We start from the raw sequence: 13,683 nt of genomic DNA on the forward strand, positions 1-13,683 counted from the left end.
TGGGAGCCTCTCATCCTCCTCACCCATAAACTCTGTTGTCACATTCGTCTTATTCTCCGGAGACCGCAAAGCAACCGTCAGTGCAGCCAATTCCACACTCTGCAGGAGGAAGGTCACGGCAGAGGCCACCTCCCTCTTGCTCTCAGTCCCACCAGCACTGAGGAAGGAGCTATTCAGCAAGGAACCAAAGGGGCGAGCAACTTCCTGGGATTGGGAAAGGAAACACCCTGAGAAGGACGGAGGATTTCAGTGGTTCATGAGACACATTCTTCAGACTCCCAGGGGAACAATGACCCTCTTAGGGACATACGGGTTCATAGTGACCTTCCCACTCAGAGGGACTGCAGCTTTCTCAAAGAGGGAGCCCTTTACTGAGCGAGTGAGGCTACTGAGGCTTGCTCAGGACTTCACAGTAACCTGAAGCCAGGGTACGTCTAACACCGTGTGTCATTCGCTCCTCATCCCTGGTCCCTTCAGTGTAGGTGCCAGAGAACATTACAACCAATCAGCAGACATCTCCGTTCTCTCTGTGTTGCCCCCGGAAGCAATTTGGATCTTCCTAGGACCAGTGGGGACAGAACCCAGATCCCCTGCCACTTCAGCTAGAGATCATGCACATGCGCACACACACCCCTTTTCTGAAGAGCAGCTACAATTTCCCCCAAAGTGAGAGGACTATACCAATGCGCAGGGCATTTGGCCATGGAGCGTCCACCCACGTAGGGGCAGAACCTCTAACCTCCAGCGATGCTGCTCTGCCCTCTGCACACATGGACTCCAAATTCACTAAGGTTGAATTCATGAAGGAGCAAAATTCACTGGTGTTGCCCTGCAGAACAATCAGAGGAAATGGGTTATTTCTACAAGCATGGAAAGGCCACCCAAAATTAAGGTAAATGGTTCCTCATCGTGATCTTGCTTTGACCTGTGATTGGCTGGCTGTCCCACTACAATGTCCACAGATTATACATGTTAAGGCTAAGTGTGCTGAAGCCCACAGACATGCTGATATTTCACATAGTATTGAAGGTTGAGTTTTCAAAAGCACTTTGTGTTGGACTGATTCTGCTCCCACTGAAGTCAGTGGTAAACCTTGGATAAGCAGAGAATCCTCAGGCTCAAAGTTTTCTGTGTACTCTTTGTGAAAACCCTCAAAGCCCAAATAAACCCCTTACACATACCTGCTGAAAGACATCTCTGCACTTCTTCAACTGCTCTCTTATCTGTTGAGTCTCAGTCTGGCATTTAAAGGTAACATCTAGCAACACAAAGAGAGGCACGGACAATTACATCAAGTCAACATCTGCAGGGCTAAGGTTTTCAAAAGTGTCTCGTGATTTCAGACATCTTAAAAGGGCCCTGACTTTCAAAAGTGCTGAGCACTCACCCTTTAAGGTGTCAGGTTAGGCAACCAAAATCACAAGGCAATTTTGAAAATCTTGGCCAAAGTGACACACCTAAGACCACACTCACACGAACTCTATGACGGAGCTGGGAATGGAAGCTTGATCAATTGAGTCCCAGCCTAACATTTTAACCACAAAGGCCATCCTTTCTTCCTTCCAGAATACAAAGTTGATGATCTCCTGAAGGTGTTTTCTTCCTTTAGCTCCATTGATCCCTTTAGCCCTGTCTGACAACTTTCAACTGAGTTTATAATCAGTTAGCAATACATTCAGCCCTAAAAGCCTGGTGTGTGTCCACACATCACCTGGTTAATACTCACTTAAGCTTTGTCTGTGTGTCTCATTGATCAGTGTGTCTTATGTGTCCTCTGGGGCTGCTCCACCAAAGGTCTGGTTCTGCTACAGCTCCTAGCTATGGGAGTTTGTCTCTTAGCTCAATCAGGAGTGGGTCATGGAGTTAAAAGGTCCTGGGTTTGATCCTTGGGGTTACCAAGAAGACAGTTGTTACATCAATACTCAAGAAGTTTCCCTTCCCAAGAACTGTTCTAACCCTGCTCTTGTACTTCTAAAAGGCCTAACTCTCATCAAGGTATGTCTACACTAGGAACGCTAAAGTGGTGCAGCTGCAGCTGTGTCACTGTAGTGTAGACACTGACGATGGTGATGGAAGGGTTCTTCCATTGCTGTAGTAAATCCGCCTCTCAGAGGTGGTAGCTAGGACAAGAGAAGAAGTCTTCTATAGTCTTCCCCAGTGCAAGCACAGGAGTGGCATAAGTAAGAATCAGGCACAAAATTCCCTTGGGTACCAGAGGGCATCACAACCAAGTGTAGGAGGAAAAGTGCAATGGTCCTTAAACCAATTCAGACCAGCTGGCGAGCAGCTGCCTAACTACATGAGCTGGGCGGAAACTAGTTGAGTACAGCTAGCAACACAGGTACAATCTTAGGCCTGGACTACGCCTAAAACTTAGGTACATCTAGCTATGTCACTCAGCGGTGTGAAAAATGCACACCCCTGAGAGACGTAGTTAAAGCGTCCAAAGCCCAGTGTCGACACCACTAGGTTGACAAAAGAATTCTTCTGTCAACCCAGATACCAGCTCGCGGCGGGGTGGATTCACTACAGTGACAGAAAAACCCCTTCCATCGCTGTACCAAGTGTCTACACGACAGTGCTTCAGAGGCACATCTGCAGCGCCGTACTTGCTGCTGTAGCTTCTGTAGTATGGACACAGCCTGAGTAACTGTGGCTAGTGGTGGCCTAGGATGGCATGCTGGGCCAAATTCTCAGCTGGTGTAACTCAATGGAGCCCCATCAAAATCAACAGACTTTACACCAGGCCCATGGTTGCCTCCCCGATTGTGACACTGTTTTCTTTGCATCATGCACAGAAACTGTGGTCAAAATAGATTTAAAACCCAGGCTACTCACCCTTCCTGCAGGAACCTGGAGTCCCATAGCTGTCCATGGGAGCAGTGCCAACACTCAGGAGTGCGAATGGAGAGCTGGCATGTTCCACAGCATGGGATCTCATGGCAGGTCCAAGCGTACGCATGCCCCAAACGAACTCAGTGCCAGGGACTGGGTTCCACTTCACATCCTTTAGAGGCTGATTGTCTAAGATGATGGCGCCAGTCTCTGATCTATTGGCCACCATCAAGGCAAAGTTCTTGAAGCCCTCCTGCTCATTTATAGAATACATCAGGCAGTAACTGGCAACATCTGGAACATTCATCAGGAAGGCGTGGGAGGAATTAGGGATAGCTGCGCCCAGGCTGTAGAACACCACCTGGATGCCCACGTTAGCAGAGATGTAGAGTGAGATTGAGGGCTCGACAGGAAGTTGGAGTACATTGCCTCCTGTTAGAGTAACATTCTCTTGCTTGTCCCCTCGTTGATACATCACAGTCGTGCTCTGGGAAGCAGTGATATAGACTATGTCATCTACTTTCTGCCAGGGTAAGGGAGGAATGATGTATGTTGTACCCCAGCTGCAGACTGGTAGGAGCTGCTCAAAGACGTGCTTGCATTTTGTGCTATTACAAAAACACACCTGGCCAACCAAGACGGCCACTGGCTTTTCTGAGACAATCCTGGTGCCAGACAGATCTTCTATGCCTTGTAACTGGATGCCTTGGAAACTGGGGAGCTTAATTCCCAGTTTGTTGCCAGTGGAGTAGACCTGTGTTAGGTAATGTAACTTGCCTTTCACATGGACGTCCACGGAGTTGGGCTCCTGGTACGTTATAATAGAGAACTCTGGATAACTCTTGAAGGATTCCGTGAAGGGAGTCACTACGTAGTGTTCATTTCCCAAGCTGGAGACAGGATACAGCACAGTGGTCTCAGGGCTCACATGTTTGTTGCTGACAGACACTACCGAGATATCTTTGTCAGCCTTGACTAGGACCACCTTGGAGAACTTGGTACTGCCCTTAACTCCCACTGACTCTGGTAGCCTGACCGGCACCATCTCTCCCTGATTTACCATAGTCTTATTCTCAAACCTTGCCCCATCACCCGTGTAATTGGAGATGGAAACAGACACTGAAGTGAAGGCAAAGTAACCAGTAATTTGCACTTCAAATTGACTCGAGTTCCCACAGTCCTCCATGTAGGAGGTGATGAATTCTCTTCCCAGAGTCTCAGTCTGACATGTGCCTGCAAGGAAAAATAGCAATAAAATGTTAGAGGTGGAGAGAGACACTGTCAAGAGGTGGATAGAGTAAAAGGGACTGGATCAACTTTGTTCAGGCCAAAAATTAAGGCCCAGTAAAAAAGAAAAGGAACTTGAAAATCTTAATGCAGCTAGAAATTTTCCCCATTATATTTGTAATCTAAATGAAAATAATTTTTATCAATAGTAAACATTATTTTAAATAATAAACAAGCGCAACTTAGACAGCTTAGAACCCAACAAAGACCTTGGAACCAAACACGACTTCGGGGAACGTTCCAATCTGGATCAGAACTCCATGATTGTCCCTGATCTCTATAATTGTTGAGAACCAGAATCCTGTATCCAAACACTCATGGAAACACAGAAAAATGTCAGATCCAGATGCACACTTAATGATTTGGACTCAGTTCTAAGAATAATTGTTTGCCCTCCCCTAGCACCTCCTGTCTAAGCTCAAAACACTTTAAAAAATTCTCAGTCCCACCAGGAGATGGGTCAATATTACTGTCCCCATTGCACTGAGGGGGAAATTAAGGCACAGAGAGGGTTAGGAGCTTGCTCAAAGTAACCCCACAAATCAGCAGTAGAATAAGAATACAACCCAGGTTTCCTGACTCTCAGTCTCTTGTGCTCTAAGCATTAAAACCTACAATCCTTCTCAGCATTGGGAATAGAACCTTAGTCTGTTGTGTTGAGAAGGGTAGGTGCCTTGGACCTATTGGGGTACAGTAGTAATAAAACCCCTTTGTACTATTACAACATTAAACACATATGTGTGATTTGGGGTCTTGTGTCAAATTATCACTGGCATGGTCTCCTTTTGTAACCACCACTGTTAAATATATATATATATATATATATATATGTATATACACACACAGAAAGAGAGAGAGAGAATTCTTTATTAAACACACATAAGAAACAGATAAATAAAATTACGATTTAAAAAGTTAAATAAAACTTTAATTTAATAAGTTTCTTTTATTTCTCTTTTAATTATATAGGGCCAGATCTTCAAATAGTGTAAATCAGTGTAGCACCACTGACTACAAACAGACCTTTGCTGATTTACAAAACATGAGGATTCTGCCCATTACCCCCCAGCTGACATCCCACTTGGCTCTTTATAGAGAGATCCAGAAACATCATATCCCTCAATAAACATTTTATCCTCACTCCCAGAGCTCTCTCTCTGCCCTGAGTGGAAAGAAAATTAAGGCCAAATGTGTTATAGCTTCTCAAATTTCCACTAGCTGAGAATCTGACTGTCTAGCTTCAGGCCCTTTAATACGATCAGTGAGGGGAGATATTGTGAAATGCTGGGCTTCCTTCTCCTGTCCCTTACACCATATGACCTCCATTGATTTCAGTGCATTTCTCCTGATTTACATTGATGTACGTGAGAAGAGAATGAGGCCCATCATTCTTAGCCTGAATGGGAGCTGGCGGCAGGGCTGGATTTAGGGGCAGGTGACCCAGGCAACCACCGGTGGCGCCAGGTTTGGGGGGCCCCGGGCTCGGGGTGCTGTTTTGGTTGTTAGCGACAAAAGGGAAAACAGAATGTTTGAAGTAAAATGTTTCAGGTATTTCATATATGGATTCATTTTTCACTAGCCTCCTAGAATGTTCTGGACCTTTATAGGATCTCATGGAACCTTCCAGATTTTCTGAGAACTACATTTTCCTCCAGCCTCCTAGAATGTTGTCAGCCATGCCCTTGTGACTATACACGGAGCAGGGCAGCACCTGCTTGGCAACTTTCTGATTGCACAAAACCAAACACCCTGGCCCCTGCCCCCTTCCCCAAGCCCCGCCACTTCCCCAAGGACCTGCCCTCCACTCATTCCAGCCTCCCTACCTCCATTGGTCACTCTCTGCCTCCCTCCCTCACTTTCACTAGGCTGGGGCAGAGGGTTGAGTTGTGGGAGGGGGTGAGAGCTCTATCTGGGGGTGCGTGCTCTGGGATGGAGTTTGGATGTGGGAGGGGGTTCCAACCTGGGGCAAGGATTTGGGATCCAGGTGAGGGTGCAGGGTCTGGGAGGGAATTAGGGTGCAGAATTGGGTTCTGACCTGCGGCAGGGAGTTGGAGTACAAGTAGGGGTGTGGGGTCTGGGAGGGGGTTTGGGTGCAGGATGCGGTTCCAACCTAGGGTAGGGGGTTCAGGGTGGGGGCTCTGGCTGGGCGGCACTTACCTCAGGCAGCTCCCAGTCGGTGGCGCAGCGGGGCTAAGGCAGGCTCCCTTCCTGCCCTAGCTCCACACTGCTCCCAGAAGTGGCCAGCATGTTCTGCCCCCTAGGCAGAGGAGCAGCCAGGTGGCTCTGTGTAGTGTGCACTGCCCATGCCCACAGGCGCTGTCTCCACAGCTCCCATTGGCCACAGTTCCCAGCCAATGGGAGCTGCGGAGCTGGCCCTGGGAGCAGCGGCAGCACTTGGAGCTTCTCTGATCACCGCTGAGCCTAGGGGCTGGACGTGCTGGCTGCTTCCAGGGAGCTACGTAAAGCCAGGGTAGGCAGGGAGCCTGCCATAGCCTCACTGCACCACCGACCTGACTTTTAATGACCCGGTGAGTGGTGCTGTCCGGAGCCGCCAGGGCCCATTTTCGACTGGGCATTTCAGTTGAAAACCGGATGCCTGGCAACCCTAGTATCAACCGTTAATCTTATCAGACAGAGATAAATCATGCATACAAATAATGCATCAAAGTCATGAAATGGACTACAAATGCAATCAAAAATAAGGTATATAAAGGTTTAACAAATGGAAGGGGATGCACACAATTTAGTCTAGGGCCGGCCCTGGCTGCCGGTCCTCAATGCCTCTCAGGATTTAGCTCCATTTGTAGGATCATAGAATCATAGAATATTAGGGTTGGAAGAGACCTCAGGAGGTCATCTAGACCAGTGCTACTCAAAGTGGTGGTCCGTGGACCGGCGCTGGTCTGCAAGCCATCAGCTGCCAGTCTGCGCGCACATTGGAAAAAAAAATTGCTGGTCCCCCACATCAGATAGCTTGAGAAGCACTGGGCTAGACCAATCCCCTGCTCAAAGCAGGACCAACACCAACTAAACTATCCCAGCCAGGGCTTGTCAAGCCAGGCCTTAAAAACCTCTAAGGATGGAGATTCCACCACCTCCCTAGGGAACCCATTCCAGTGCTTCACCACCCTCCTGGTGAAATAGTGTTTTCTAACATCCAACATATACCTCCCCCACTGCAACTTGAGATGGTTGCTCCTTTTCCTGTCATCTACCATCACAGAGAGCAGCCGAGCTCCATCCTCTTTGGAACCCCCCTTCAAGTAGTTGAAGGCTGTTATCAAATCCCCCCACACACTCTTCTCTTCTACAGACTAAATTAACCCCAGTTCCCTCAGCCTCTCCTCGTAAGTCATGTGCCCCAGCCCCCTAATCATTTTCATTGCCCTGCACTCAACTCTCTTCAATGTGTCCACATCCCTTCTGTAGTGGGGGGACCAAAACTGTTTGCAATACTCCAAGTGTTATTCCTTGACTTTAGCAAAGTTTTTGATATGGTATCGCACAGTATTCTTGCCAGCAAGTTAAAGAAGTATGGGCTGAATGAATGGACTATAAGATGGATAGAAAGCTGGCTAGATCCTTGGGCTCAACAAGTAGTGATAAATGGCTCCAAGTCTAGCTGGCAGCCGGTATCAAGCACAGTGCCCCAAGAGTCGGTCCTGGGGCTGGTTTTGTTCAATATCTTCATTAACGACCTGGAGGATGGCGTGGATTGCACCCTCAGCAAGTTTGCAGATGACACTAAACTGGGAGGAGTGGTAGATATGCTGAAGGATAGGGATAGGATACAGAGGGATCTAGACAAAATAGAGGATTGGGCCAGAAGAAATCTGATGAGGTTCAACAAGGACAAGTGCAGAGTCCTGCACTTAGGACGGAAGAATCCCATGCACCCCTACAGACTAGGGCCTGAGCGGCTAGGCAGCAGTTCTGCAGAAAAGAACTGAGGGGTTACGGTGGATGAGAAGCTTTATACGAGTCAACATTGTGCCCTTGTTGCCAAGAAGGCTAACGGCATTTTGGGCTGTATAAGTAGGAGCATTACCAGCAGATCGAGGGACATGATCGATCCCCTCCATTCAGCATTGGTGAGACCTCATCTGGAGTACTGTGTCCAGTTTTGGACCCCACACTACAAGAAGGATGTCGAAAAATTGGAAAGAGTCCAGCGGAGGGCAACAAAGATGATTAGGGGGCTGGAGCACGTGATTTATGAGGAGAGGCTGAGGGAACTGGGATTATTTAGTCTGCAGAAGAGAAGAATGAGGGGGGATTTGCTTTCAACTACCTGAAAGGGGGTTCCAAAGAGGATGGATCTAGACTGTTCTCAGTGGTACCAGATGACAGAATGAGGAGTAATGGTCTCAGGTTGCAGTGGGGGAGGTGTAGGTTGGATATTAGGAAACACTGTTTCACTAGGAGAGTGGTGAAGCACTGCAATGCGTTACCTAGGGAGGTGGTGGAATCTCCTTCCTTAGAGATTTTTAAGGTCAGGCTTGACAAAACCCTGGCTGGGATGATTTAGTTGGGGATTAGGTCCTGCTCTGAGCAGGACGTTGGACTAGATGACCTCCTGAGGTCCCTTCCAACCCTGATATTCTATGATTCTATGTGTGGCCTCACCAGTGCTGAATAGAGGGGAATAATCACTTCGCTCAATCTGCTGGCACTGCTCCCACTAATACAGCCCAATGTGCCACTGGCCTTCTTGGCAATAAGAATTTCCCCGCGCTTCTAGTTTCTACATGAAATTGATCAGGATCTCAATTTTCATTTGCAATTCTGTAATACTCACAGCTCCTTAAAGAGGAAGCTGCCAAAACGACAGATCCAGAGTTACTGCTACTTCATTCTCCCTCGCTCCTTTCTGACAGACTTCCAGGGACTGCAGTCCAGTATAGGAAGTCACCAGCTACCGCTTTCTGGGCCCACCTCTGGCTTTTCAGTATGGCCTAGTGACACTATTAAAAGACCTCTCAGTGGGACATGGAAGCAGAAAGAGGTTCTTGTCCACCATGGGACAGAGTGTGAGCAGACTAAAACTAGAATACCCTAAGGAGTGACAGAGGGAGAAAGAGGGAGTGAATGAATAAACGAACACAGAGAAGGAGGAATTATCCCTAACACCCAATCTTCCCTGTTCTCAAAATTCTGGGTTTTCCCTTCAGGGCCTGTTTAGAACCTGAGGTGGACCCACCCCTCTGGGCATTCCGCTGCGCCTAATGACCCAGATGCAGTGAACCCCCACATTAGACTCCAGAGAATGCTGCTGAGAGCTGCCAAGCCAATACCAGCTTCATGACAGACACTCTATATGATACTCACTTATTATGGGCACAGAAACGTTACACATAGAATCATAGAATCATAGAATATCAGGGTTGGAAGGGACCTCAGGAGGTCATCTAGTCCAACCCCCTGCTCGAAGCAGGACCAATTCCCAGTTAAATCATCCCAGCCAGGGCTTTATCAAGCCTGACCTTAAAAACCTCTAAGGAAGGAGATTCTACCACCTCCCTAGGTAACGCATTCCAGTGTTTCACCACCCTCATAGTGAAAAAGGTTTTCCTAATATCCAATCTAAACCTCCCCCACTGCAACTTGAGACCATTACTCCTCGTTCTGTCATCTGCTACCATTGAGAACAGTCTAGAGCCATCCTCTTTGGAACCCCCTTTCAGGTAGTTGAAAGCAGCTATCAAATCCCCCCTCATTCTTCTCTTCTGCAGACTAAACAATCCCAGCTCCCTCAGCCTCTCCTCATAAGTCATGTGTTCTAGACCCCTAATCATTTTTGTTGCCCTTCGCTGGACTCTCTCCAATTTATCCACATCCTTCTTGGAGTGTGGGGCCCAAAACTGGACACAGTACTCCAGATGAGGCCTCACCAATGTACACAAGGCATTATGTTTCACTTACCTGAGAATTTACCAATTCTGTTTGTCATCTGGGTACTTGCTGGTGGTAGAAACCAGAACAGTCCAAGGAGGAAAAACACTTGAGAGAAGATGAACAAAATTTGTTTAAAATCTAAGATATGGCAGCAAATAACACAGGGAGACATTACTAAATAAAGGAGTCTAAGCACCTTTGTATGAGTCTGAACCTAATCTCAGTTACACTGGTGTCAATTTGGAATGACTCCATTGATTTACTTTTATTGGCGTAATCCTGAATTTATCCTGGGACTTAGGAGATCAGAAATAGGATCAGGGCACTGGACCTCATTGATGTGGGGAGAATGGAAGGTAGAAACTGGATTTTTCCATTCTAGTCTCACCCTCTGATGCCCTGTAGGAGGCAGCTGGGAGGCTGGAGTCTGAGTAGCTTCTCAATGGCCTGGGGCAGGGTGTCATGGAGTCACAGGGTCTGGTCTATGACACAGCCTGTAACCAGTCCCTTTGGAGAGATCCCTGTAATGTGCTGGGCCCCAAGGACCCACACAGTTCCACAGGGGCAGACCTGTGGCCTCGAAAACTAGGCCTTTGGGTGCCAGCAATCCCCATCATTTTCCATGGCTCCCAGTAGTAAGTCCAGCAGAGCCAGACTCCAGTGGGAGGTTTGTTCTGTACTCCTTCAGGGAACAATGCTCTCAGTGAGTATTTTCAGTAATGCCAGGCAGCCTTTTCAAAACAAGCTAAGAATGTATTAGCCACCTGGCCTACAGAATCCAACAGTCCTTACTGTAGCATAGAGAGGCACAGGTTAAGACATGGTCCATGCTGACCAATGCCAGAGCTCCCATGAGTCAGGCTGCTGTAGGAACAAACCGTCTTGGCACTTTCTCACCGTCTCTGTTCCTTTAGTTCCAGGTGTGTTTCCTGTGTCTCTGAAAGCTCAGCTCTAAACCCAGCCACCTGTCACCTTTCCCCTTTGTTCTCCCGCACAGTGCATTTGGTTTGCTGCCCTGCAAGCCTCCAGGAAATCTCCTTCCTCTCAGCTGTTGATCACAAGGAGTGAATGTCCTGGCCACTGGGGTTTCCGCTGTCTTTTCCAGACCCTCCATTCACAGGTGTAAATTTTCTTTACTTAGTTTGTTAATGACTCTGGTCTCCAGCCAGACTGTTGAGTCAAATACCACATCATATCCCTTTACGCTCAATGCACAGAAATGCAAAGGCCGGAGGGAAACTGAAGCATGCACAGGAATCATAAATCATTACCAAAATTCACACAATCACCATATAACATTCATAAACCAGTCGGAGAACACTTCAATCTCTCTGGTCACGCAATCACAGACATGAAGGTCGCTATCTTAAAACAAAAAAACTTCAAATCCAGACTCCAGCGAGAAACTGCTGAATTGGAATTCATTTGCAAATTGGATACTATTAATTTAGGCTTAAATAGAGACTGGGAGTGGCTAAGTCATTATGCAAGGTAGCCTGTTTCCTCTTGTTTTTTCCTACCCCCCCCCCCCAGATGTTCTGGTTTAACTTGGATTTAAACTTGAAGAGTGGTCAGTTTGGATGAACTATTACCAGCAGGAGAGTGAGTTTGTGTGTGTATGGGGGTGGGGGGGATGTGAGAAAACCTGGATTTGTGCAGGAAATAGCTCAACTTGATTGTCATGCACATTGTATAAAGCGTTGTCACTTTGGATGGGCTATCACCAGCAGGAGAGTGAATTTGTGTGGGGGGGTGGAGGGTGAGAAAACCTGGATTTGTGCTGGAAATGGCCCACCTGATGATCACTTTAGATAAGCTATTGCCAGCAGGACAGTGGGGTGGGAGGAGGTATTGGTTCATATTCTCTGTGTATATATAAAGCCTGCTGCAGTTTCCACGATATGCATCTGATGAAGTGAGCTGTAGCTCACGAAAGCTTATGCTCTAATAAATTGGTTAGTCTCTAAGGTGCCACAAGTACTCCTTTTCTTTTTACAATCACCACACAGGGCTTTCCCCCTTTGCCCTTGTCATTTGGGTTCTGTCAGATATAACCTTCTCCCATCTGTTCCTCATGGGTCAGCATGCCCAATGCTCAGCAAGGAAACAAACACATGCCCTAGAGAGGGGCAAGATGCACCGTAAGCTTGCAGGAGAGCATGTATCTTGCTAATCTGTTTAGCCAAGAGTTGGTGCTGCAGCTGCTCTCTGTCCACCTGTGAAGCCCAGCTGGTAACAGAATGTACATCTACACCGCGCAGCAGACTGCAGCAGCAGGGCTCAGAACCCAGCTCGACAGACTCGGGCTCGGGCTCCTGTGCTAAAAGTAGCTGAGTACACAGAGCTTCTAAGTTGCGGGTGGCTTGGACTGGAGGTCAGGCTCTGAAGTCTAGGGAAAGGAATGGGCCTCAGCTGGTCCAAACCACAACTTAAAAGTGCTGACTACACCGCTCTTTTTATCATGGTAGCAAAAGCCTGAGTCTGTCAAGGTGGGCTTGGAGGGTCCCTGCCACAGGCTGTGTAGATGTACCCTGATAGGCCAGGGAACCTCCGAAGTACTTCAGGACAGAACCCTTCTAACTTCCCCTCCCTGGCATCTCCAATAAGTTGCCAGCTGGCTACTCCCAGCTATTCAGCGGATAGCGGCTTCCCTGCCACACTCTCCCAAACACCACAGCTCTGTCATCACTAACTCGGTTCTACTTACTTGGAGGAAACGCGAAGCCTCGGCGTGCCATGGCTGCTCAGAAGACAAGCTCTGGGATTCTGACCCTGGCACCTTCCTTATTAACCCAAAACAAACCCACAAGCAGAACTGACACAAACTCGCTCACAGCAACTTCCTCTTTACTCCCCTTATCTCTGGTGTCTGGAAACAGAGTCTTTGGGCCAAGTTCACCTCAAGGAAGTCAGCAGCTGATCCCACTAAGGGGATGGGCCCTTTATTATTTATTATCTTCCCCAACCCCTGAAGTGTGCTAGGTGCCTGTCACAGAGTCCCTAGGCGATGCTCTGGAACTGCTCCCTACGAAACCAGTCAGGACTCTGGGGAAGTCTCCTTTCTGGGAGCAGCCTGTCTTCAGGATACACAGCTCACACAGCTTCCATCTTCCTGGGTCTGACCTCGGAGCATTCAGCATCCTCTGCCCCTCCGTGCGCTTCCCACAGCGACTCCGCCCAGGCGGGACTCCTCGGGAAGCCAGAGGGTCAACTCCGCAGTCAGACGTGACTCTCAGCCAGCCAGTAAAACAGAAGGTTTATTAGACGACAGGAACATGGTCTAAACAGAGCTTGTAGGTGCAGAGAACAAGGACCCCTCAGCTGGGTCCATTTTGGGGGGCAGTGAGCCAGACAACCACATCTGCCCTTCACTCCATGTCCCCAGCCAGCCCCAAACTGAAACTCTCTCCAGCCCCTCCTCCCCTGGGTTTTGTCCCTTTCCCGGGCCAGGAGGTCACCTGATCTCTTTATCTCCGACCCTTTAGCTCTCACCTTGCAGAGGGGAAGGGCCCAGGCCACCAGTTGCCAGGAAACAGGGTGTTGGCCATTCTCTGTGTCCAGCCCCTGCACACACCTACCCTCTAGGGCTCTGCAATGATCATACACCCTTATCCCACCACCTAGATACTTAAGAACTGCTTAGGGGAAACTGAGGCACCCCCACAA

General features: G+C 48.3%; 1 protein-coding gene across 1 annotated transcript in view; it reads right to left on the reverse strand.

The window, feature by feature from the left end:
• The window catches only part of LOC140901068 (adhesion G protein-coupled receptor E3), a 28,999-nt gene extending 16,215 nt beyond the window's left edge, over positions 1–12,784 (reverse strand). The window contains exons 1-6 of the mRNA XM_078849702.1: positions 12,725–12,784; positions 10,045–10,122; positions 2,839–4,068; positions 1,182–1,258; positions 740–829; positions 24–204 (exon numbers count right to left, since the gene is read on the reverse strand). Of these exons, the coding sequence (XP_078705828.1) occupies positions 24–204; positions 740–829; positions 1,182–1,258; positions 2,839–4,068; positions 10,045–10,122; positions 12,725–12,755 (1,687 nt within the window). The 5' untranslated portion in view covers positions 12,756–12,784. The remainder of the gene's footprint in view (positions 1–23; positions 205–739; positions 830–1,181; positions 1,259–2,838; positions 4,069–10,044; positions 10,123–12,724) is intronic.
• Between the last annotated feature and the right edge of the window lie 899 nt (positions 12,785–13,683).

This window comes from Lepidochelys kempii, chromosome 20 (assembly GCF_965140285.1).
Source record: "Lepidochelys kempii isolate rLepKem1 chromosome 20, rLepKem1.hap1, whole genome shotgun sequence".
Lineage (NCBI taxonomy): Eukaryota > Metazoa > Chordata > Testudines > Cheloniidae > Lepidochelys > Lepidochelys kempii.